This window comes from Narcine bancroftii, chromosome 1 (assembly GCF_036971445.1).
Source record: "Narcine bancroftii isolate sNarBan1 chromosome 1, sNarBan1.hap1, whole genome shotgun sequence".
NCBI lineage: Eukaryota > Metazoa > Chordata > Chondrichthyes > Torpediniformes > Narcinidae > Narcine > Narcine bancroftii.
The window spans coordinates 63560002-63587685 of NC_091469.1; the positions used below are offsets into that span (position 1 = coordinate 63560002).

Genomic DNA, 27684 nt, shown 5'->3' on the forward strand with positions numbered 1-27684 from the left:
ATTGCTTGACAGGCACAAAATACTGAAAGTTTGTTCGCCATTTCTTTGTCCCCCAGTACTATCTCCCAAGTGTAATTTTTCAGTGGTCTAGTGTCTACCCTCACTTAAAATTTTCACACCCTCTTTTATATTGCTGGCTAGCTTACCTTCATATTTAATCTTTTTCTCTCATTCAGTTTTCTTTTAAAAGCTTTCCAATCCACTTGCTTCCCACCAAATTTTGCTATATTGTATGTTCTTTTGCTTTTATGCTGTCTTTGACCTCCCTTGACAGCCACGGTTGCCTCATCCTCTCTTCAGAACACTTCTTCATCCTTCAGATAAATTTGTCCTGTGCTTTCTGAATTAATCTCAGAAGCTCAAGACACTGCTTCTCTACCATCATCCCTATTAGTGTCTGCTTCCAATCAACTTTGGCCAAATCCTCCCACATACCTCTGCATGCCTTTTCAATCTCCCACTGTAATTTGCAGGCCACATGAAAGCCCTTCAATACTTTCTTGACAAGAATCCCCCTCCACCACCACCACCCTCCCCCACCTGGCAGAACTTGTTCTTACCCTTAATAACCTTGTTTCAATGATCCCACGTTCTCCATATCAAAGGGGTCCCAGCTATGCGTGCCTGTTTGTAGGCTTTTGCAGAGCAATCCATGCAAGGCCCCTCAATTCTTCCTCTGCTACATGATGACTACATCAGTACTGCCTCATGAACCCATGATGAGCTCTCGACTTTATTCAGTTTGCTTCTCACTTCACCCTGACCTCAAATTCACCTTGTCCAACTCTGGCAACACTCTCCCCTTTGTTGATCTCTCTGTCTTCATCTTGGGAGACAAGCTTTCTACAGACATTTTGTACAACAAGCCTACTAACTCCCATAACTACCTCAACTACACCTCATTCAGTCCTTTTTCTCAATTTCTCCATTTCCATCATACCTGTTCCTAAGATGCAGTCTTCCAGTCCAAATATCCTCCACCACCATCAACTCAGCCCCTACCCACATCTCCTCCATTTTTCACTCACCTGATCTGGTCCTCTCTACCCCAGATGTATCAAAAACAGGATTCCCCTTGTTATCACCTACCACCCATCAGTCTCTGCATCTGTAATTTCTATCACTTACGGCATGATCCCACAACATTTTCCACTCTCCACCTTCCATAGGAACCACTCCCTCATGACTCCCTCGTCCACTCATCCCTTCCCATTAATTGCCCCCACTGCAGCCCCAGGAAGTGCCACATTTGCATCCACACCTCCCTCACCACTATTTGGGGCCCCAAACAGTCTTTCCAAGAGAAGCCACACTTCAGGTCTATCCGTGGGAGTCATCTACTGCATCTGGTACTCCTGTTGTGGCCTCCTCTACATCAGACATACCACCGTGTCCACAGTGACTGGGGTCTCCCAGTGGCCAACCATTTTAATTCGGCACTCTACTCCCACACTGACGTGTCTGTCCATGGACTCATGTACTATCAAATCTAGAGCACTGTTAATTGGAGGAAAAATACTTAATTTTTCATCTGGGTTCTCTCCAACCTGATGGCATTAACATTGACTTCTCCAGTTTCTGCTAGCCTACTCCCTGTTCTCCCTTTCTTCCCCATCCCTCCACCTTCTTTCCTCAAGTTCTCTTTCCTCTCCTTTCACAGAGCCATCCCCCCTCCCCTTGTTTGCTGGTATGCTCTACTTTATCTCCCTATTACTTCCTGCCCGTGGGACTATGTTCCTCCCCCCACCCCCACCATTTTGCTCAAGACACCTACCCACTTTTGTTCATACATCGATGAAGGGCTCTAGCCCGAAAGTTGGTTATGTATCTTTATAAAGTACGCTGTCTGATCTGCCAAGTTTCTCCAGCATTGTGTTTTTACTTCAATCACAGTGACTGCAGACTTTGTGTTTTACATCCTGGCCTGTTTTCAACTCCCGTCAGAGTCTTTTTACCCTTGCAACTTCTTAATTTGACACATAAGGATTCAATATCTTCCGAGCCAATGTCTCTTTCCAAAGATTTGATTCCATTTTTACCAACAGAATAACATCCTGCTGTCGAAGCATACACTGCCTGAGCTCTTTTGATGACTCACAACAAAAAGTTTATTAGTGTCTCAGGTATATTTGGGTATTGTTGCTGTCTTAATTAAACAACTGGCATTGTGCAAAGTTGTGAAACTTTGCAACAATTTTCAGTGATTTTCTGATGAACTGTTCCTTTTGTGGGAATGGCATTTGAGACTGCATTAACCAACTTTTATATGGGATCATAAAACTTGTGATACTGTATCTGAGTTCTTGATGCTTTTATTCTATTTAAATAAATTCTTTGTTTGGACTCATCTGAAATGTACAATGAAATTTATGAACATGTGCAGTTGTTTTCCAGATGATGTATGTGAGATTAATGTAATGGTAGTCATGGTTGATCATGCAGGCAGCTGACAATCCTATGACAAGCGTGATTACATCTGTGCCATAACCCTGCTCTTTGTGCAGTTATCAGGAGTCCTCTCTGCTCTATTGCCTTGTGATGCAACTGCTGTGATAACTGATGCAAAGCTATGTAAAGGCAGAAAAATTACAGATGACAATTTTTTTTTAAATGTAAACATTTGCCACCCAAAAACACCAATTATCCTACAACTCCTGTACGTTTTGAACAGTGGGAGGAAACAGGAGCACAGGGAGACAGTGCCTGATTCGAACCTTGGGTCGCTGGCAGTTTAATAGCATTGTGCTAACTGTGCCACCCTAAAATTTGAATTTCTAGTGCCTTTGTTATTCCCTGGAAGTTTTCTTTAAGCTTGCCTTGACTGCCTTTTGTTTTAAATCATAAAGGATTAGAACCAGCATTCTGACCATGTGGGAGATATTCCTTCTGCTGTAACTAAGATATGTTTCTGCAGTTGCAATAATAATTGTCACAAATAAAAACAGAAAATGCTGGGAGAGATCTCAGCAGATCAGGCAGCAATGAAATATGACACTGTGGCTTATTTCTTGGTACTTTACTCTATTTAAAGAAACTGTATAGACTCATCTATACATCCCTAACGTCGAAGTACTCGAGATGGCAGAGGTCGACAGCATCGAGTCCACGCTGCTGAAGATCCAGCTGCGCTGGATGGGTCACGTCTCCAGAATGGAGGACCATCGCCTTCCCAAGATCGTGTTATATGGCGAGCTCTCCACTGGCCACCGTGACAGAGGTGCACCAAAGAAAAGGTACAAGGACTGCCTAAAGAAATCTCTTGGTGCCTGCCACATTGACCACCGCCAGTGGGCTGATAACGCCTCAAACCGTGCATCTTGGCGCCTCACAGTTTGGCGGGCAGCAACCTCCTTTGAAGAAGACCGCAGAGCCCACCTCACTGACAAAAGGCAAAGGAGGAAAAACCCAACACCCAACCCCAACCAACCAATTTTCCCCTGCAACCGCTGCAATCGTGTCTGCCTGTCCCGCATCGGACTTGTCAGCCACAAACGAGCCTGCAGCTGACGTGGACTTTTTACCCCCTCCATAAATCTTCGTCCGCGAAGCCAAGCCAAAGAAAAGATAGACTCATCTGTTATGTTTCATTGTTCAATGAAATTGGTGGAAAGAGAATTCATTAACATTTCACGTTGAAGCTCCTTCATCAGAACTAAGAAAGAGAACATAAGATTGGTAGCAGAGAAAGCAGGATTGAGCAAGGAAGAAAGGTTTATCAAAACAGCAACAATTAAATCCGGAATCTGCTTCAATATAGAAGGAGCGGGAAAGACCTGCAAAAAGCTAACTCCCAGGTGAAATGGATATTCCAAATGAAAGTGGAAACAACAAGGGACACCCAACAGCTGTGGCAGGGCCTAAATGCTACAGAACCAAATCTGGTGAAGAAGCAGGTGACAAAGCTTCACTCCCAGAGGAACTCGATGCCTTCTACGCCCAATTTGATGACAGTAACAACGAAGAATCACGCCTCTGTGTCCCCACAACCTCTTTTGATCCCATCTTGTCTGTATCTGAGGATGTTGTGTGTGCTTCCTTTAGGAGAGTCAATATGAGAAAAACATCCGGCCCGGACGGAGTACCTGACCGAGTATTAAACATCTGTGTTGACCAAATACCAATGCACTCACAGATACCTTAAAAATCTCACTCCAGCAGGGTCTGGCGCTCACCTGTTTCAAACAGGTGTTGATCGTACTAGTGCCCAAGAAGAGTGTAGCCTTAATGACTATTGATGAGTAACACTTACATCAACAGTGATGAAGTGTTTTGAAAGGCTGGTGTTGAAGCATATCAGCTCCCTGATAGTCGAAGGAAAGAGTTGTAAGGATAGGTAATGCTTTTCCTTGCTCCTGTACAGAGCAAATAGAGCATTTCCTTTATCCTCACCTTCCATTCCACCAGTCACCACATTCAATAAATCATCCTTCTTTATTTCCTTCAGTGTTATGAGGCCCTCCAATCTCAAAGAACAACACGTCCATTTCATCTGGACTTATAAAAAGCATCATATCTCCATGTGTCTCCAGCCTTGCAACCATTGCCTTGGGCATAGTTTCTACTGTGTATTCAGCAAGATGAAGGGGTTGCAGTTGTTTTATCAGAAAAGAAACCTTGAAAGTGACTATCAAAAACAAAATTAATGGGAATGTAATGCTTAAATTGCCTGCTATTCTTTCATTAACCATCTCTCAGTTACCATCTATTACTTATCTCCTTATCAAAAAATGAAAATCACAGAATTCTTGTCTGAAACAATGATTGATTCAACTCTGGGGAACAAAGCATTGTTAGAATATTTGAAAAGCCTTGTTGTCTTTTCTATATCCCTAAAGGGAAAATATGGGATCTAATTAGTATCTGAGCATAATAGATCCATTTAGATAGTGTGTTTTCACTAAACAAGGCAGCCAATCTATGGGGACATGTTGATATCATATTTTAAAATGTTGTGCAATCTTCTATAAGATTCCCTTTTGTAAGTCACTAGGTAGGCTGCTCATGTGCTGTCATTATCTATATTTGGAAGAACCCACTGCTTTTCCCATTTCAGACCTTGTTCACAGCATTTTGGCCTTTAAATACATGTGGTGAGATTTTAATTAGGACAGCTTCAAGAACCACCTGGCAATACATTCATCAATGTGACTGTCTGAGCATTTGCTTCCTTTCATTTATATTGCTTAAAAATAACACTTCAAAGCATGTTCTATTTATGTCCTTGACAACCATGTTAAAGCTGGCTTATGTTTATTATTTACCTTGGTGCTGTTTCTCAAATCATAACATTTTGTGTACTTAACTTACTGAGTCTGTCAACTGACTTCAGGTCGGCAATTTAGTGAACAATTATAATGCTGTCCAAGTTTGGAATGTTTGCTTGCACTGATGTTGTCTTACCAGAAGTTTTCTTTTGAATAATAAAGGTCTTGATATCATGTTATGTGAAGCAAGTTTGTAGTTAAGTATGACTAGCCAATTTTGTTCCTCTACTTCAATCAATCAACGTTTAATGAAGTAAAGACAATAACCTTCCCTATGTCCTATTCACTCTATCAGTAATTTGCACTTGACTGAGAAGTGAAAATACTGGTCACACCTGAATAATCATTGCTGAAACTTTGGCAATCACGGATTCAAATTCTATGAATTTAGTTTTAATAGTGATATTTTGGTTGGCATATTCCATTTTAACCATTATTTTCTTCAAGATGTCCTAACCTTTAATTTTTGATAATAGCAAATGTTGGACTCTAGCTTTACCCTACCCTCAACTTGGTCTATGTGTCGGCTGAGTCCAGTGTGCTCGTTGAATGAAGTGATAGGAGAAGGTATTCGGTTTCACAATCAGTTTATTACATAGCACAAGAATAAAGCTTAACAGAGCTCTGGTTCAGTCGTTAGTTCATAGGTACCTTCTCGGTGAACTATTGACCAAGAGTTGGCTTTCTTTGATAGACTCCTTGCATAAGATTTATCTCAAGCAATTTCCTGCTCTGCAATTATCTATGGTGTAGACCTCCTATCTTAATCCCCAAGGCCAGAACATCCTGTTGTTTTAATCAGAAGTCAATCCATACCCAGATATTTCCAATTATTTCTTTGTTCTCGTCTTGGCCATAATCTTCTGTTCTAATCAACACCTCCCGTGTACCCTTATGACTCATCATTCCTACCAATGTGGTTTATCCATTTTGTTCTACTCTGACATTCTTTGTACTTTTCCATAATAATTAACTCCTTAGTTCCCATACAAGCAAAATACTTCATGACTTCACGATGGCATTGAAATATATAGCATGTGTTAGCACAAAATTTTGCAGCTTTTCTTGCCATATTTAGGCACATTTTTGTTGCTAGTTGTAACATGGGTTGTATTTTATGGCTGAGAGGTGGGACTGGCAGTATTTTTAACATCATTGCATTATGACAACAGTTAGCAAAAGCAGTTTTGTAATTTCTTTTAAATAAAACAGGTGGCACACAGCGTCTACCTCGTACTGTGGGAGTAGCCCTGGCAAAGGAACTTATCTTTTCTGGAAGAGTGGTTGACGGCATTGAAGCAAAAGCCATTGGTCTGGTTAGTCATGTTGTGGAACAGAATGAAGCAGGAGATGCAGCCTATCACCAAGCACTGTCACTTGCAAAAGAATTTTTACCTCAGGTATGCAAATCCTCTAATATTTTTCTTTGTAAGAATTTTCAGTTCTGTTTTTAAATTTATAATTACATTTTAAAGATTTTATAATACCAACAAAACTGTGAAACCGGCAACAGGATTGCAAGGACGTGGGCTGCCTCCTAGGTGATCAGCTTATAGCAGAATACTTCTGTGAAGAATTTGATCTGTGCTTCACAATTTGAACACACCCAATACCAGCCTTCTGCAGTACTCTGCAGATCAGAAAGCCTAAATTTTTATGCTCAATTTTCTGAACTTCTTGGTTCCAATACCAATAAATGTGGGCATTACCATTAACGAATGTAAAATTTTAACAATGGTCAACAGAGAGGTAAATATTTTAAAAGATAGAACATGCCCTTGAGGCATATATATGTACTTGACCTTTTTTCCAACAGTAATTAACAGGTTATCGAACTTTTCTGGGTGATGTTGAAGCACTTGCATGGTAATCCACTCTATTCATTGACCTGAAGCAGACCATTTGAGCCCATACATTTTTGCATCCTCCTCCATTGAGCTTTATCAATATGTTTTTCCATTTATTTCTCACTCGATTTTATCCATCTTCCTTTTATGTGCATTTTTGCTTGTCACCTAAAATATTTGTTGCAGTGGCATAGCTTATTTTACAACTTCTCTCTGGGTGAACAAGTCTCAAATGAATTGCCTCTCATATTTATTAGTAATTTTTATTTTGATCTCTGTTTCTGGTCATGGCTGTTAATAGAAACATTTCAAGGTCTAGTTATAGAAAATAAACTCAACAGTTCACTCTTGGCTGATAGACATAATTGCTCAATTCCTGATTCAATTCAATAAACCTTGTTTGCACCTTTTTGTGATTATGTACTTGTTTAGCAATATGGAGACTAAAACTCTTCACAGTTCTTCAAGTGAGTTCCATTATGGTCTGTACATGATGTGCATGTTAACTTTTCAAATCTGTCTCTCTAAAAATTGGCTCAGTACTTATTTTTGATATGACCACATTAATTTACAATCTTGTTTCTAAGATTATTATCTGGTCAACTCCATTAAGACCACTATAGATTATGAAAGTAAATTAGCACAATATAAAAATAGACAGTCAAATGTTTATAAATATATAAAGCAAAAAAGTGTGGCTTCTGTAAACATAGTCCCCTTAGAAGATGAGAAGGGGAATTAATAATGAGAAATGCAGAAATAACCGAAGTGAGGATGTGAAGGAGGTGATGAGAGACGAGGATCTTGAGACAAATACTAGTGCTGGGCAAACTAGTGGGCTAAAAGTAGGTAAATCTCTTGGTCCTGATGGTATGCAACCCATGGTTCTGAAAAAAAAAGTGGAAGTTATAGAGATGCTTTTGTGGTAATTTACCAAAATTCTTGACACTGGGCATGACCTGGCAGAGTAGAATATAGCAAATGTAACTTCACTGTTTTTAAAAAAAGGATAAAGATAAAAAGCAGGTAACGATAGGCCAGTTAAAGCTTAATGGTCATAGCTTGAAAAATGCTTGAAGCCATTATTCTGAAGGAATAGCAAGGTATCCAAATAGATTTTTTTCCATCAGGCAGACATAAGATGGATTTAGGAACAGCTGGTCATGTTTAACTAACTTACTGGAGTTCTTTGAGGATATAGCAAGGGTATTGGACAGAGGGAAGCAAGTGGATATGGTATACTTATATTTCCAGAGTATTCGATATCCACCACATAAACTGCATCTGCATAAGAGTTGGGGTATTATATTGGCAGGGATAGAGGATTAGTTAGCTATCAGAAGGCTGAGTTGGAATAAATGGGTTGGCAATAATTAATTAATGGCATGTCATGGAGATTGGTGTTGGACCCCCAACTGTTCACAATATACATCAATGATTTAGAGGAGAGGACCAAGTTTTGTGCAATTAAGTCTGCTAGTGACAATTAAGTGTAAAAAAACAAATTTTGCAGAAGACACAGAATCTGCAGAGATGTAGTTAGATTAAATGTGTAGGCAAGGATATGGCAGATAAATGTCAGTAAATGAGGGGTCATTCACTTTAGAAAAAAAATAGTAGTTTGGACGATTAATGAAATTGTGAAAGATTGAAGCATGTTGTTTTGCAGAGAGATCTGGGAATGCGTGCCTATGAATCACAAAAATTAGGTACAGCAGGTAATCAAGATGGCCAATGGCACGTTGGTCTTCAATGCTAGAAGGATTGAATTTAAGGGCGGGGAGGCTCCACTGTAGCTGTTCAGAGTACTGCATGTAGTCCTGGTCTCCTTACTTAAAAAACGATATACTGACTTCAGAGGTTGTGCAGAGGAAGTTAATCAAGTTGATTATGGAAATGAAGAGGTTGTCTTAGGAGTGATTAAGTAGACTTGGACTAAATTTAGAAAGATATGGAGGGGGGGGGGGGGAATCTTAAAAAAAACCCATTAAATTATGAAAGAAATAGATCAAAAGCAAGGACTTTGTTACTGTTAGCAGGTGAGACGAGAACTGGGAGAAAAACAGTAGTCTCAAGATGCAGGAGAGTAGGTGTAAGGAAAAGATAAAGACAAATTAATTTGTCTGAGTGTAGTGAACCAGAATGCGAGTGCAAAAAAGAGCAGAAGGTCAAAATCATGGTGCAATGTGCTAAGTTAGTAAAGAATAATAGGCAGAGGAAGAAACATAAATGTAGTCAGTCAGAGGATTTGAAATGTGTCAACCCAAGGAGCATGTGGAACTACACTGTTGTGGCCAATACAGACACTTGGCTGGCAGAAGGGCAGGATTGGCTGATGTAGGTGCCAAGGTTTAGCTGTTTTAAAGGAATAGGATTGGAGATAAGAGATGGGTGGGGGGGGGCTGCGGTTAGGGGGAAGGAGATAGCATTGCAGGTCAGGGATAGTATCACAGTTGTAGAAAGGGAGGAAGCTGCAGAGGGAGTGTCGACTGAGTTGTTGTAGGTTGAAATCAGAAATAGAAAGGAAACAATCACTGTACTGGGAATAGTCTATAGCCCCCACCCAGATACCCCCTGGGACTCTGAGGAACAGATAAGACAGCAGATTTTGGAATGGTGCAGAAATTACAGCATTGTTGTTATGGGAGATTTCAACTTCCCTAATATTGACTGGCAGTTAATGATGCAAGAGGGATAGATGGGGCTGAATTTGTCAGGATAAAAGCAGACATAATGGGAAAGTGTTTAATTTGAGAAGGGCTAATTATGATGGGATGGGTAGGAACTAACAAGATTAAATTGAAAACAGATGTTCAAGTCTGAAAGCACAGAACTAATGTGGAGTATGTCTGGGGACCACTTGCACTGGGTGCAGGATAGGTTTGTCCCACTGGGAGAGGGTAAAGAGGGTGGAAAAGGGAACATGGTTTGCAAAATAGGTGAGGCAACTTGTTAAGAGGAAAAGGTAGCATACATTAGATTTAGAAAGCAGGAAACAGGAAGGGGTCATGAGAATTATATGGTAGTCAGAAAAGGCTGCAGAGCTTGAAGGTGGCATGAGGAGGCAGGTAGGATTAAGGAGAACACCAAGGCATTCTTTGTGTATGTGAGGAACAGAAGGATGATCAGAATGAAGGTGGGGTGACTTAAGGATAAAGGATGCAATGTGTGTTGGGAGGCGAAGGAGGATGGAGAATTAATACTTCAGTATTTTAAAGAGAAAAGGACCTTGATCAGGCTGAGGTTGGAATAGAACAGACTTGTGTGCTAGACGATGTTGAGATTAAGGAAAAGGAAATGTTGGATCTTCTTAAAAACATTAAGATTGATAATTCCACGGGGGCCAGTTGCTGTGGGAGTGAAGAGATAGCTGAAGCATTGGTTATGATCTTTGAATTCTCCTTGGGTACAGGGGAGAATTGGAAAATGGCAAATGCGGCCTCCTTGTTTAAAAGGGTAATGGGGAGAATCTTGGGAATTATAGACCAGTGAGTCTTACATCAGTGGTGTGCAAACTAATGGAGAAAATTCTTAAGGATAGGCTCTATGATCATTTGGAGAAGTACAGACTACTCAAGGATAGTCAGCATGGATTTGTGAAGGGAAAGTCATGTCTCACAAGCCTAATTAAGTTTTTTGAGGAGGTAACAAAAGAACTTGATGTAGGGCAATAAATGTGATCTATAAAGATTTTAGTAAGGCATTTGATAAGGCCTCCCCCCCCCCCCCCCCACCACATGAGAGACTCCTTCAGAATGTCATGAGGCATTGGATCCACGGAGTCTTGGCTGTGTGGATTAAGAATTGGCCTGCATGTAGAAAGCAGAGGGTAGTAGTGGACGGAAAGTATTCTGTCTGGAGGTCAGTGACTAGTGGAATCTGTTTTTTGTGATTTTTTTTTTATAAATAAATGATTTGGATGAAGAAGTGGAAGGATGGGTCAGTAAGTTTGCAGATGATATGAAGGGTTTGGTGCCTTCAGACTTGTAGTAAGTGAAACATGAAAACTACATTTGCTGGAATCTTGAGCAAACGATGAAAAACTAGTAGTCAGCTAAAGTGCTGGAGAATCTCCGCCAAAGTGAAGTAAAATACAATCATTATTTCGGGCCTGAACTCTTCAACGGGAGGTCACTGGCAATCTTAAATCAGGTTTAAAGAATTATTGAAGACCCCCAACATCCATCACACATCATCTTCAACCTGCTACCATCAGGTAGGAGCATCAAAATCACGAGAGCCAGGCTGGGGAATAGCTTATTCCTACACTCTGTGGGATTTGTGGAGTTCACTTAAATTGGTGCGGACTAGAAGGGGCGATATGGCCTGTTTCCGTACTGTAATTGTTATATGGTTATATGGTTATATGCATGTAGATAGGATGCAGAGTTGGGCAGAAAAGTAGCAGATGGAGTTCAGTCTGGATAAGTGTTAGGTGATGCATTTTGGATGGACAAACCAGAAGGCAGAGTACAGGGTTAATAGTCAGAAACTTAACAGTATGGACGAACAGCGGAACCCTTGGGGTCCAAATCCATGCATCTCTCAGCGTTGTCATGCATGTTAATGGGATAGTTAAGAAGGCCTATGGGATATTGAGCTTCATTAATAGGGGATTGAATACAAAAGTCAAGAGGTCATATTGCAACTCTACAAATCTCTGGTGAGACCATATTTAAATTATTGTTTCACGTCATTACAGGAAGGATGTGGAAGCTATGGAAGGGGTGCAAAGATTTACTAGGATATTGCCTGGATTGGAAAATGAACCTTATGAGGCAAGGTTAGCAGAGCTGGAACTTTTCTCTTTGGAGTGCAGCAGCATGAGAAGTCTACAAGATTCTGAGAAGCACCAACAAGGTGGACAGCCAGCACCTTTTACCCAGGAGAGGAAAAGCAAATACCAGAGGATATATGTACAAGGTGAAGGGAGGAAAGTTTAGGGGAGACGTCAGGGGTAGAAAAAACTTTGCACAGATTTATAAGTTCCTGGAATGCTTTGACAGGGTGGTGGTGAGGCTGAAACATTAGGGGCATTTAGAGACTTTTAGACAGGTACATGAATGAAAGAAAAATAGAGGGTTAAAAGACAGGAAGGGTTCAGTACTTTTTTTGTAGGAATATATAGGTGGGCGCAACATCAAAGGCTGAAGGACCTGTACTATGCTGTATTCTATGTTGAATTCTCTGCCCAAGGAAGCATTAGAGACTGATATTTTGAAAGTTTAGAAGACAGAGATGGATATATTTTTGAATAATAGGGGAATTAACGGTGATGGGGACAAGTTGCCAAGTGGAGAAGAGTCCACAGCCAGATCACCCAGGCTCAATGGGCTAGATAACCTTATTCCTGCTCCTATTTCATTTGTCAAGACACTTATTTTCCATGGAGACATGTGGATTCTTTATACTTCTTAAAGTACATTACTTCATGGTTGCCTACATTGAAGTTCATTTTCCAATTAATGCCCCATTTGAAGAATATGAAATTATAACCCCAACACCAAACATTTTAGAACATCTCTTTCCAGTTGTAATGTGTATTGTCTTATTTAACTAATATAGTCAGATTTCCATTTTATTATTATTTTGTCTACTTTTACCCACTTCTTTGCTGCCTCCTATTTTTAATAATTATTGTTAATTAAGTAAGACACTCAGAGGCCATAAGCCTGATTTCACATTTATTACTGCATAATTCTTAGTAGAGAGAGATAGGCAAGACCTGCCAGCACCATCAATCACTGTCTCAGGGGCATGCAGCATAGAAATTGTCCTTTCAGCTCAATTAGTCCACTCTGTGTGACAGTTTCACCTCAGGAAACTGATAAGATTTCTCATGAATTGATTTTAGGAGTCAACAAGTTGTTTTGGTGGAGAGTGCTGTTTTAGGAAGGTTCTTGCCAGTTTTCAGAGAGAGATTTGTTGCTTGTTGGCCACACACAAGCTGATTCCTTCTGATCAGCCAGTTAAGTGTCTTGCTGAAGAAACTTGCCCCATCAGGGTTTTCCAGATGATAACCTCTTTCAGGTCACCACAGAGTTCCTTTTTCTGTTTCCCTTATTTGAGGCAAAACATTATACAGCCAGCCATCTCCTCTTGTATGGACCACAAGGGCTTTGAACAGGCTGAACTCAGAACTCACAACCCACAACCCATCTTCAAAATGGGGTTTCAAACAAGCTTCCAAAGCCACTGCAGAAAACCACCACTCTCTCTCTCTCTCTCTCTCTCTGTTACACTTAGAAAAAATCCTGTTTGACTCTCTCTGCTTACAAAACCACATGACCTTCCTAAAACAGCAGACTCCACCAAAGCAGCTTGCTGACTCCGAAAATCAATTCACGAGAGATCTTTTCAGTTTCCACAGATGGGCCCTTCCATTTGCACGTCATTGTGAAAATCTCCAGCACAGGAGCCTATTGTCCTTGCAGCCTTCTCGGCACCATCTTATGCATAACTCTTGCTTTTTAAACTGAGATTTGTTTCGAAGTATTTGTATCTTTTTGTGACCTATCTAAAACCTCACAATCTATCTTCCAAAAGCATATCTACACATAATATAAAATATAACATAATCTGTCACAACTGTCTTCAGATTCTACCACTCACCGACACACTTTACAGAAGCCAATTAACGTACCAACATGCCTGTCTTTGAGATCTGGGAGGAAACCAAACCATCTGAAGAAACCCTTGTGGGTCACAGGGAGAAAGTGCCAACTCCACACAGACAGAGAGAGAGGCCTTTGCTTCTGTGAGGAAAGCAGTTCTACTAGCTGTGCCAATCCCATCATAATTGCTGATGATGACCCATCTTGGTCCTTCAAGGAAAGCCTTGGCCTTTCCTCTTTCCCTTGTGTTTGCAGACCCTCTGATCATACATTGTCCAGTGGCTGATTCCAAATGTTCTTGGCTGTGAATCTTTAAAGTGGTGGCAACTCATGGTTGTTGACCAGGCTGTTCATGTGGTGCAAATTTTTATGTCAATCAAACCTTTCCAGTTTGCATCCTACATTAGTGACCTTGCAGATTTGATTACCATTTTCCATCCCTGCCCACTGAAATCCCTTGGGTCTGTGTCCTCTGTGAATTCTCGATGATCAAATGTGTTTGAAGACAAAGAATCCAATTTCAATAGCTGGTCTCTTAATTGTTATGAGCTGCATCATTTACATTATTTGAAATGACTGATTAATATATTTTTGATTGTGTTATAAGATTCTAGAGTTGGGTAAACCCATGCTAATAATTTCTTATTGTTATATTTTTAAGGGGCCTATTGCAGTGAGATTAGCAAAACTAGCCATCAACCAAGGGATAGAGGTAAATTTTGTCTGATTGTTTGTCTATTACTTGTCTGATCAGCTAAGTTTCTGATCAGTTATGTGTTTTTAATAGGAAATGTTATTTAAAATTGGTTATTCTTAGTCACTGTACAAGTAGTTTCCATCTTTTTCAGAACTAAATTTTCAGGAATTGGTGCAAGTGTCAATATTGCTGCTTGTTTCACCTTTGAATTGTGAAAATGATGTGTGAGTTTTCTTTGCAAATTAATTCTGATGCAAATTGATTGATGATGTTGCAAAGCTAACATCACAACATGTCATTGTCTTATCCTTTTAATGTGTTTTTTTTCTGGCATGATGGTATATGACAACAGGTACCTCAGTTTTATTATTATTCCAAAGATTTCCAGAATGGTTTCCTCAAAGAAAATCTCAATTTTTTTTTGTCCTTGTCCTCTTTCATTTCTTGGCTTTAAATTCCAGCAGGACTTTATTTTTGAAGTTTTGTAAATGTGAAAAGGAGACACAAACTGTAGTGGATCAATTTAGATTGTATATGAGAAAACATGAAGATGCATGTTTTGATAACATTTTACCACAAATATTTCAAAATATCATCCTTTTTATCTCTTTCACCTCTTTTCTATGAATCTGACATTCAAGATTCAATATTTTATGTACACAGGATACCAAAAAATCTTTGCTTTCCCTGTCTTGACTCTTGCATACCCCTCTCTATTCCATTATTAAAGTTCTTCTGTCACCTAAGCCCTGATTATCATATTGTTTTACTGTGCTTATTTTGGGGGAACAAGAAATGGTGGTGACAGCAGATACCTCAGTTTTATTATTATACCCAAAGATGTCCAGAATGATTCCTCAAAGAGAATCTCAATTTTTGTTTTAATCTCAGCTCCTCTTCCATTTCTGGATACAACTGATTTTTAAAAAATCTTCCTTCCTTATGGGACCATCCTTGATCATACAACATGGAAGCTTTAAGAATTTATGCTGTAAAATTTTTATAATGTGTAATCCATTTATTCATAGAATACCATCATTCAACAATTGCTTTGCTCAGTGTAGTTTGCTGCATTCCCTTTCCACTTACTGTCCAACATTTTTAAAAAGTTGAGGTATTAATCCAATGTTATGCCACATTATCAGTTTCATTCTGTTCTTTTAAACAGTTCCTAGAACAATTTACTATTTGTCTAAGTCTGCATTAAGAGTAGTAAATGTGCTCTTCCTGATTAAATAGCATTGTAGAAAATATTTTATAGCTATTCAGTGCTTAAAAAGAATGTTGGACATAAAGAGTTGCTTAAATTTCACGGACATGAAACACTGGACAACAATTTTTTTTCCAAAAGCTTTGCTTCTTGAAAAAAAACTAGTGTTTATGATAGACAATTTCAAGCTGAACACAAAAATCATTTCAGATTTGCTGTATCACGTACATAGAAAGTTGGAGAAACATTAAATTATTGAATTTAGCATGTTTAATCGCATAATCATGGTGACCAATTGCGTTCAACTGACCTAAAAATGTTTTGTCGCTGATTATCGTTTGTGCTCAGCATCTGATGCCCCTTGTGTAGGTGTCCAACTATAGTCAACCAGCATAGATGGATTCCAGTTGCCCTGCCCCTGATACTGCTTTTCCATGGTCACAATGTACTGATGAAACCTTTCACCATGTTCGTCATTGACTGGACCAAGATCAGCAGGGAAGAAGTCCAAGTGCAAATGCAGAAAATTATGTTTTGCCTTCATTGTTTTTATGCATGAAGTAAACTTAAAATATGACAGGAAATCACAAAAATAGGTTATATCTTTAAAAAATAGGTATGTGAAAGGAATATTTTAAGGTGATTTTTGCAATCAGCAACCCAAAATCCATAAAATATACCCTAAAGTGTTCAGGAAGAAAAATCTTCTTTGTCCTTTGCTATTAATAATGCAAAATCATTTGGTTCTGATGTAAGCCCTTTGACTTGAAACATTAACTTTTTAATTTTCCACAGATGCAGCTTGATGCAAGTATCTCTAACATTTATAGTTTCTGTTTGATTTTCATAGTTTGTTTACAGTTGCTGCATTTTGTCTTCTCATCATTATTAAAACAAGGCTCTTTAGACATCAATTTGGGTGAAGCTGAATTGAAAGCTTTTTATTTCCCAGAGCAAGCCATAATATTTTTGTACCAACCACCCTGCCCCACCCCCTTCCTCCGGTAATAGTGTGAATAGACCCTTTCAAACTGCCACATAAAATGGGGTTAACCAGGGAATTTGCTCGGTTAGTAATCCAGGTACATGGTGATTTGAAAGGGTCCAACCTGGTCAACTGGTCAGAACCCAACTGCATCCTTGACCTACCTCAGAGGTGGTCGGGGAATGGGGGGTTGAGAGGTCGCTGCTGCGACCAGGGGAGAGTGGGGGCAGCGATGTGCTGCTGCTGGTATGAATGAGTGTGGGAGCAATGGCTGTCATCCTTACTCATAATCCCCCACACTGCTTGAACCATTTCAACCCTTTTAAGTAATGACAAATAATTCAATTTATATAAATTTTAAAAAATTATTATCTACACAAATACATAAATATTTAATCCCATCTTTTGGCCATTTAAATTAAGTATTTCTTTGACAATTACTATAATCTTCTTCTGTAAGGGGAAAAACTTTACTTATGTCCCAATTTATTTTATAACCAGAAATCTTACCAAATTAAAATGTAATTTTCAAAAGGAAATCTCAGGTACTATCATATATTTTAGAACATAATCTGCAAATAAACTAATTTTATGCTCTTCTTGACCAACTCTAAATCCCTTAATTTCCAAATCGCTCCTAATTGCTTCTGCAGCTAATATAAACAAAGCTGGAGATGATGGACATCCTTGTCTACTGGATTGTGTCAATTGGAATGGAGTGGATATTTGTCCATTAGTCACTACTTTAGCTTTGGGATCATTATATAATGCCTTAATCCAATTTATAAAAGTCTGACCAAATCCAAATTTATCCAACACCTTAGACAAAAAGTCCCACTCCAATCTATCAAAGGCTTTTTCTGCATCTAAAGCCACTGCAACACTTAAATATTTTCTTTTTTATGCTAAATGTATAATACTAATTAATCTAGCCACATTGTCAGCTGATTGTCTCTTTTTTAAAAAGCCTGTCTTATCCATATTTATTAATCAGACTGCTCAAACTACAGGGGAATCACGTTGCTCTCCATTGCAGGCAAAATCTTCGCTAGGATTCTACTAAATAGAATAATACCTAGTGTCGCTGAGAATATTCTCCCAGAATCACAGTGCGGCTTTCGCGCAAACAGAGGAACCACTGACATGGTCTTTGCCCTCAGACAGCTCCAAGAAAAGTGCAGAGAACAAAACAAAGGACTCTACATCACCTTTGTTGACCTCACCAAAGCCTTCGACACCGTGAGCAGGAAAGGGCTTTGGCAAATACTAGAGCGCATCGGATGTCCCCCAAAGTTCCTCAACATGATTATCCAACTGCACGAAAACCAACAAGGTCGGGTCAGATACAGCAATGAGCTCTCTGAACCCTTCTCCATTAACAATGGCGTGAAGCAAGGCTGTGTTCTCGCACCAACCCTCTTTTCAATCTTCTTCAGCATGATGCTGAACCAAGCCATGAAAGACCCCAACAATGAAGACGCTGTTTACATCCGGTACCGCACGGATGGCAGTCTCTTCAATCTGAGGCGCCTGCAAGCTCACACCAAGACACAAGAGAAACTTGTCCGTGAACTACTCTTTGCAGATGATGCCGCTTTAGTTGCCCATTCAGAGCCAGCTCTTCAGCGCTTGACGTACTGCTTTGCGGAAACTGCCAAAATGTTTGGCCTGGAAGTCAGCCTGAAGAAAACTGAGGTCCTCCATCAGCCAGCTCCCCACCATGACTACCAGCCCCCCCACATCTCCATCGGGCACACAAAACTCAAAACGGTCAACCAGTTTACCTATCTCGGCTGCACCATTTCATCAGATGCAAGGATCGACAATGAGATAGACAACAGACTCGCCAAGGCAAATAGCGCCTTTGGAAGACTACACAAAAGAGTCTGGAAAAACAACCAACTGAAAAACCTCACAAAGATAAGCGTATACAGAGCCGTTGTCATACCCACACTCCTGTTCGGCTCCGAATCATGGGTCCTCTACCGGCACCACCTACGGCTCCTAGAACGCTTCCACCAGCGTTGTCTCCGCTCCATCCTCAACATCCATTGGAGCGCTCACACCCCTAACGTCGAGGTACTCGAGATGGCAGAGGTCGACAGCATCGAGTCCACGCTGCTGAAGATCCAGCTGCGCTGGATGGGTCACGTCTCCAGAATGGAGGACCATCGCCTTCCCAAGATCGTATTATATGGCGAGCTCTCCACTGGCCACCGTGACAGAGGTGCACCAAAGAAAAGGTACAAGGACTGCCTAAAGAAATCTCTTGGTGCCTGCCACATTGACCACCGCCAGTGGGCTGATAACGCCTCAAACCGTGCATCTTGGCGCCTCACAGTTTGGCGGGCAGCAGCCTCCTTTGAAGAAGACCGCAGAGCCCACCTCACTGACAAAAGGCAAAGGAGGAAAAACCCAACACCCAACCCCAACCAACCAATTTTCCCTTGCAACCGCTGCAATCGTGTCTGCCTGTCCCGCATCGGACTGGTCAGCCACAAACGAGCCTGCAGCTGACGTGGACTTTTTACCCCCTCCATAAATCTTCGTCCGCGAAGCCAAGCCAAAGAATTTTGGTAATAATTTAGTCTTTTTATTTGCTAATATTTTGGCAAGAACCTTATAATCTGCATTTAATAATGAAATAAATTTAGAAGATGAAGGTTTTACAGGGTCTCTTTTTTTGGTTTCACAGTAATTATTGCTGTTGAAAAATTATTCTGGGAGAGTATGAGTTATTGATGCTTAGTCTAATATTTCCTTAAAAATAGGAATCAATAAATCTTTAAAATCTTTTTTTTAATTCAGACATCTTCTCCTGGATATTTATTACTTTGTAATTAACCATTGCCTCCTTCACCTTTATCTGTGTAAAATGGGCACTCAATTGTGTTTGTTCTTCCATACTCAGGCAAGGTAAATTTATCTGAGATAAATATCTATTAAAGACTCTGACCTATGAAATTTAGAATAAAAACTCTTAAAAGATTCATTTATTTCTTGAAGTTTATAACTAACAACATTCAAATCATTTTTAATTACATTAATCGTTCTTGAAACCTGTTCTGGTTTTAATTGCCATGCAAGTACTTTATTTGATCATTAGCCTAACTCATAATACCTCTGTTTAGTTCTTGTAATTGTTTTTTTCTGTTCTGTAAGTTTGTAATGTATTATATTGAAATTTGTCTATGTTTATCTTTTTGAAGATATTTTTCCAAAGCCATTATTTCTTGTTCTAATTGATCCATCTTTTTCATATACTCCTTAATTTTAGAAATAATACTTATAATTTGCCCTCTTAAATAGGATTTCAAAGCATCCCATTTACAAACTTATCATTCACAAAGTTCAAGTTTGTGTCACAAAATAACTGAAGGTCCTGAACACTCTAATAGTATTTGCAAATGTCATTTATTTCTTCAGACCATCTGCAGGTGAAAATGACATCGGATATTTGACCATAAAACAAACAATTCATCCCAAACAGTTTATACTCTGCATGAACATCCTCCCATCATTCTTTTTTTTTAAACTTTATTTAAAGATTTTATCACAGGAATAAAAAGAAAAATTACATTTAAAGAAAAGATATAAAATAAAATAATATAATTACAATACAACATTAATAACCTAACTTAATTCAGCCTAACCCCCCCCACATATACAAGAACTAAAAACTCTATATATAAAAAAACCACCCTTCCCCTCCCCAAAATAAAGAGTGAAGAATTAGTAAAATTAATAATATTATGTATTAAAAAAACACACACAAAGAAAAAGAAAAATATGACAAATAAAAATAATTTTAAAAAAAGATTTATTAGATCTAAAATATCACATCTAGGAACATACTTAAATCAAACTTAATTGCATATACTTAACAAATGGAGTCCACTTCAACTTATAAAAATACATCTTATCTTGAATTGAAAAAGATATCCTTTCCATAATTAAACAAGACTTCATCTCTAAATACCACCTATCCAAAGTTAGTATATTTCTATCTTTCCAAGTAGATGCTATACATTTCTTGGCCACTGCTAAAGCTAAATAGATAAAAGAAATCTGATAATCATTTAATCCTAAATCAATTAATGATTGCATATTCCCTAATAAAAATATATCAGGATCTAATACAACACAAATATTATATAATCTATTAAATATAGATTGAATACCTTTCCAAAACTGTTGCAATCGGTCACAGGACCAGACAGTATGTAAAAAAGTACTAGCTGTCTGGTCACAATGAAAACAACAGTCTGACTTACTAAGACCAAATTTTTTAAATTTTTCTGGTGTTAAATATAATTGATGTATAAAATTATAATTAATCATCGCTAATCTAGCATTAATCAATTTCCGAATACTGTTTTGACAAATTTCCATCCAAGCTTCTTCAGCTATTGTAGAACCTAAATCTTTTTCCCATTTCAACTCATCTTTATCCCAATCTTTCTTACTTTCATTTTCTTGTAAAATACAATACAAATCAGATATATACCCCTTTTCTGGTATTGAAAGTACATATTTCTCAAAGCTAGTTTCGGGCAATAAAGTCATTTGCCGATCACATATCTGTTTTACAAATGATCTTAACTGTTAGTACACAAATACAGAATTTCCACTAATACCAAATTTCTTTTGTAATTCCTCAAAAGAACAAAAATGTCCTTCAAAAAAACAATCAGATAAGTTTTTTATTCCTTTCCTTTCCCATTGTTTCAAAGTGATATTGAAGACCGTAAAAGGAACAAGTTGATTATTATATAATGGCAATCGCCCAGACCATTTATTTTTAAGCCCCATTTTATCAAGTTTACTCATCCATAGATTCAATAAATGTTTCAATATTGGTACATCATAAGTTCGTAACAAATTTTTATTCCATCGAAACAAAAATTCATGTGGAGATTTTTCTAAAATAACTGCCAGTTCTATCTTTGCCCAACTGGGTGGATCCTCCATATTCATTAATGCACTAAGAAATTTAAATTGAGCTGCCTCATAATAATATTGAAAATTAGATAATCTCAAACCTCCAAATTGAAAATCCCACATCAATTTTTTCATTGCTACCCTCGGAAATTTTCCCTTCCATAAAAATTCTCTAACTGCTTTATATAAATCCTTAAAAAAACTTTAAAAAAAAATAAGGAATTGATTGAAATAAATATTGCATCTGAGGAAAAATATTCATTTTTATAGTATTAATCCTCCCCAATAAACCTAAAGGTAAGTCCTTCCACCTAATCAAATATAGTTTAATCTTTTTTTATTAAAGGAAGGTAATTAATTGAATATAGATCTTGATATTCTGTATTGACATTAATTCCCAAATATTTAATTTGTTTTGTCCACTTCAATTTCATAATATTTTTATAAATCGAATAATCATCTTTACAAATTGACAAAATTTCACTTTTAGCCCAATTTACCTTATAGCCAGATAATTGACCATAATTTTCTAAAGATTCTTGAATTGCTGGTAAAGAAATATCAGGGTCTACCAGGTATAATAAAACATCATCTGCAAATAAATTAATCTTATATTCCTCATTCAAAACTCTCATACCCTTAACATTTTCATTTTGACGTATTAACTGTGCCAAAGGTTCAATAACTATAGCAAATAAAGCAGGTGACAATGGATATCCTTGTCTAGTAGACCTTGTTAAATCAAAAGATTCTGAAATCTGCCCATTAGTAGCAACTCTAGCCTTCGGACTATTATATAAAGCCTTTATCAATCCAATAAATGAAGAACCAAAACAAAATTTCTCAAGTACTGTAAATAAAAACTTCCATTCCACTCTATCAAAAGCCTTTTCTGCATCTAATGAGACCACTATTGGATAATTCATTTGAGATTTAAATTTATTTATCAAAGTAATTAGTCGCAAAATATTATCAGATGCATATCTGTTTTTTATAAATCCTGTTTGATCTTTATGTATTATTTTAGGTAAATATTGAGCCAATCTATTAGCCATAACTTTAGCTACAATTTTATAATCTACATTTAACAACGATATTGGTCGATAGGAAGAAACCTGTAAAGGGTCTTTATCTTTTTTTGGTATAACCGTAATTATTGCATTAGAACAAGATTCAGGTAATTGAAAAGTTTTATAAATTTGCTGTATTACATTCTTATAAATAGAAGATATATCAACATAAAAAGTTTTATAAAATTCTATAGAGAACCCGTCTTCAACGGGTGCCTTTCCATTTGGCATATCTCTTATAGCCATTTCAATTTCATTCTCTGTAAAAGATTTATCCAACTCTTGTCTATCTTCTTGATTCAACTGTGGCAAATTAATATTTTTCAAAAAAGAATCTATTGCATCTTCACTTACATCTTTACACTCAGACGTATATAATTTTTTATAAAAATTACAAAATTCCTCATTAATTTCTTTTTGTCTAAAAGTAATACCCGATTTTTTTCTAATTGCTGGTATAATCCTAGATAATTGTTCTTTTTTTAACTGCCATGATAAAACTTTATGAGCTTTCTCACCCCATTCATAAAATTTATATTTAGTTCGATTCATTAAACATTCAAATCAATATGTTTGTAATTCATTATACTTTAATTTTAAATTAGTTAACTGGTTCTTTTGGATTCCAGTAGCATTTTTTTGAAATTCTTTTTCACTAACAGTTATCTTTTTCTCTAAATCTTCAATCTCTCTAATTCTCTCTTTCTTACTTTAGATGCATAGCTAATAATTTGACCTCGTAAAAAAGCTTTCATTGCGTCCCATAAAACAAAATGACTAGAAACAGAGTTAACATTATTACTAATAAAATCCTCAATTTGTTTTTTTAAATAACTAATAAATTCTGGTTTTTGTGATAACATAGTGTTAAATCTCCATCTTGTGGTTCTCGGAGCATCTTGTGAACTCTGATATTCTAATAATAATAATAATGAATGATCTGAGACCAACCTTGCCTTATAATCCACAGATATAACCTTATCCTGCAAATGTGTTGAAATGAAGAAATAATCAATTCTTGAAAAGGAATTATGACGTGAAGAATAAAAAGAAAAATCTTTCTCTGTAGGATTAAGTCTTCGCCAAATATCAACTAAATTCAAATCTTTCATCATATTAGTCACTTGTACTGCCCTCTTAGATTTCTTAATTACTCTTGGATACTTGTCCAATAAAGGCTCCAATACCACATTTAAATCTCCCCCAATCATCACATTGGAATTTGTTTGTCCAAGTAATAAAGACACATCTACAATAAAAGCTGTATCTTCAACATTTGGAGCATAAACATCAAGCAGAGTCCAAGCCTCATTAAGAATTGTACAATTCAGTTTTAATAATCTTCCTCCATTTTCTCTTCATTCTGCAATTGAAATGGTAAATTCTTATGCACCAGAATTGCCACTCCTTTCGCCTTTGAATTAAATGAAGAATAGAAAACTTGTCCAACCCATTCACGTTTAAGTTTCAAATGTTCCTTATCTGTTAAATGAGTTTCCTGCAAAAAAGCCACATCAACTTTTAATTTTTTTAAGTAAGCAAGTACTTTCTTACACTTAATAGGATTATTTAAACTCTGAACATTAAGAGAGGCAAACTTAAGTTTAGACATTACTTACAATAACACAAAGAAAAAGAGAAGGAGAAAAACAAAGAAAAACACCCCCTTCCCTTATCCCCTCCTAAAACTACAAAAAAAAATTTAAAGACAATAGTAAAAAAAAACTTCACTCATTAATCCAAAAATTGATTAAAAAAAAAGAACAGGTAGGAGGTTGCAACCACCTCCTCCTGTCTCAACCGCTCAATGCGGTAACTCCCACAAAATATTGGGTGTGAGATAACTCACACGTAGCTGATGACTTCTGGAAAATGATGCCCACCCAGCTCCCTCTCCCAACTCCCGTTTTACATTAAACTATCATCATTATCTGAAATATTCTCAGAAATTTTTTTTTTTTTTAATCAACTTTATCATTCTGACCACCATTGTTTCCATTTCTTCTTGGAATTCGGTTCTCATCTTGCGTCTCCACTCTCCTTGGAGACCATGGTGTACTACGTCTTTCCTGAAATTGCGTAATTGGCAATAATTGAGCAAAGGCCATAGCTTCCTTAGGATTATCAAAAAATTTTGGTTGATAGCCATCTTGAAAAATCTTCAATACTGCAGGGTATCTAAATGTTGCTTTATATCCTTTTTTCCACAACACTTCTTTCACAGGATTAAGTTCACATCTTTGAGACATAACGTCTTGACTCAAATCCGGATTTTAAAAAAACACGATTGTTCTGAACCATCAAAGGTTGTGCATTTCTTATAGCCACACGCAGAATTGTCTCTCTATCATAATAATTTAAACAACGAACCAAAACAGGTCTTGGATTTTGTCCTGGAAAAGGCTTTCATCTCAAAGCTCTATGGGCACGTTCCAATATTAAGCCTTCCGGAAACTTATCTTGTCCTAACACTTGTGGAATCCATTCAGTGAAGAATTTTCTTGGATCTGATCCTTCCATATCTTCTGGCAAACCAACAATTTTTATATTATTCCGTCTAGATTGATTCTCCAAATAATCAACCTTTTTCGCCAAATTTTTATTCTGAATTTGTAAAATTTCAATTGTTTTATTTACATCTTGTATTTGGTCTCGTACCTCGACTATACCTTGGTCACAACCATCAACTCTTTCACTCGTTTCAAGCTTAAAAGCTCCATAATCAACCATCTGTTGAGTATTAACTTGAACTAAAGCCTTACCTATTTCTTTTATTGTAGAGGATAACTTAGATTCAAGATTCTTAATAAGCATATCTACTGGAATAGATTCAAGCACAGTAGGATCTTGCTGTTTCTGTATAGCCAAAGGGTCTTCTATTTCCTTTGGTTTAACTGCTTTTCTTACAGTATGACTGCGTGTGGAAACCCCTGCCACAACCTCCTCAGCAGTATCTGGAGGCTGATGGCCAGGGTTATCCTTAACCCATATTATATCAAATGCCTTCATTACATCGATGTCTGTTGAAGTCTTCATTACTGGAGGAGCATTTCGCAGCGCCACCACTACATCAATCGGTAAGCGTCTTTTCAGAGTCGGGTCTTCAGCTGGCAGCGTCCCAGCTGTTCTAGCTGTCAAAGATTCACTGAGCGCTCACAGCGGGCGTTGATTCACACGCACGTGTCTGGCCAGCCCTTTGTTCCAAGGGCTGCCGGGCGCCATCTTTAAAGAGCCCTGCCAATAAAGAGCGGAGCTCCGTTGCTGAATCTTGTACCTCTCTTCCTGGATCCATTCCACGCTGAGTCCTGGCTTCTTGTAAACAGGTAGGCTCAGATAACCTCGGGAAATGCAGTTTCTTAACGATCTGTTGCCGTTTTTTTTTACTTCTTTAAAACAATAACAAAGAGTCAGGAGAGGACTGGAAGGCACGTCTGTTCCTTATGCCATCTTGCCACGCCCCCCCCCCCCCCCCCCCCCACCATCATTCTTTATCCAAGTTGGTCAATATATCTTGCTACTCCATTTTGCTTTTCCAGCTATTTATGCTATTCACTTAAACATATCCCCGTGGCAACAGGTTCCACATTTGCACTACTTGGGCTAAAAAAGTTGCTTCTGATTTCCCTATTGGGTTTCTTGCTGACCCCTATAGTAGTGCTGTCAAATGGTCATTCCGCAAATGAATATGTTCTTTCTGCATATCTAAATTTTAAAGTTTTTTTTTAAGATCACCCTCAAAATTCTTTTCACAAGAGAAAAAAGATGGACTATGTATGTTCACTTTTTTTTAGTGATTATTTCTTTGTATTTCTTCTATTATTCTTGTTAATCTATTCTGCACCCTCTCCATAATACCAAAACTGTGTCTATTACACAGGACCAATTATATGCAGCATAACTTCCTTTTTTTCCAATTCCTGTACTTTTTGAGATAATACTAGTGCTTCTCTTATTTATGGTGCAATTGGAGAAAATTTACAACCCAAAAGGCTATTCAGCCCATCACATCCATGCCAGTTGATAAATTGTTAGTATGTATAATGTTGTCTTCCAGCATGAAATCCATTGACTTGCAGGTCACGGCTCTTCACATACACTTCCAAGGACTATTCAAACATAACAGCCTTGTAGGCACTGAACTCCAACTAAAATGGAGGAGTCTATGAGTTAAACTTAAAAATAAATACTATAGCCCTGATTTGAGATTTTGCAAAATATAGTTGCACGTCATTGCAGCTTTGGTTGGATCCAATTTCTTGAAAATTAATTATTTAAAGAAAAATTAGTCTATGCTAATAGCATTTAATTTTATGTTTAGTAAACAGAATTCTCGGTTGGGAGCAGAGGACTACATGTAGTGTTCTGCTAAGACATTCTGTGATCTAACGTTTAAGCATTTTTAAAGATGTTTAAAGTTACGATATTTATCCTGATGAATTACTTAGCTTTTTTGGAAGTATTTACAGTTCTACTGGCAATCACCTTTCTTGAAATCTTGTAATCTATTGTTGCCTGGGGATTGTTTGCCAGATTCCAACTGTACTGCATGCTGAGTTGAACAGTTCAACTGCAATCTGCAATCTTTTCCAATGTTCTATCATAAGCTATTACTACCTGTAAACTAGAGTAATGAATTCTTTTACATTTCTTTCAAAATAGATCTCTTCTCACCAGTTTGTACTGCTGCAAAGACACAAAAAAAATGCTTTCTACCATCTTTTTCAGGATGGGAATATCTGGATCAAATATAGTGGTTCATTCTAAGGAGTGGAAGTTTATCAATGTTATATCAAAAAAGTGTTGTGAAAACAATTTATTTTTGTTAAAATGGGATCTCAAAGGTTAATAATTATTTTCAATCATATTGCATAATCAAAATAGCTGAAAGGAGTTAATGGGATTGTTAATTGATGTATTATCTCAAGCATCTTACAAACATCAAAGTTACTATTCACATGAATGCAGGATATGGTGCCTAGTGGACGGCGTTGGAGTAAGGTGGATAATTTTATTGCTAACTCTGTTGGTAACATAAAAAAGACTGAGCAGAGGAACA

The 27684-nt window shown here is 37.6% G+C and overlaps 1 protein-coding gene across 2 annotated transcripts in view; it reads left to right on the forward strand.

Moving 5' to 3' along the window:
- auh (AU RNA binding protein/enoyl-CoA hydratase) overlaps positions 1 to 27684 on the forward strand; it is a 155281-nt gene that overhangs the window by 116334 nt on the left and 11263 nt on the right. For both annotated transcript variants that reach the window (XM_069928342.1, XM_069928349.1), the window contains 2 exons: positions 6477 to 6664; positions 14387 to 14437. In XM_069928342.1, the coding sequence (XP_069784443.1) occupies positions 6477 to 6664; positions 14387 to 14437 (239 nt within the window). The remainder of the gene's footprint in view (positions 1 to 6476; positions 6665 to 14386; positions 14438 to 27684) is intronic.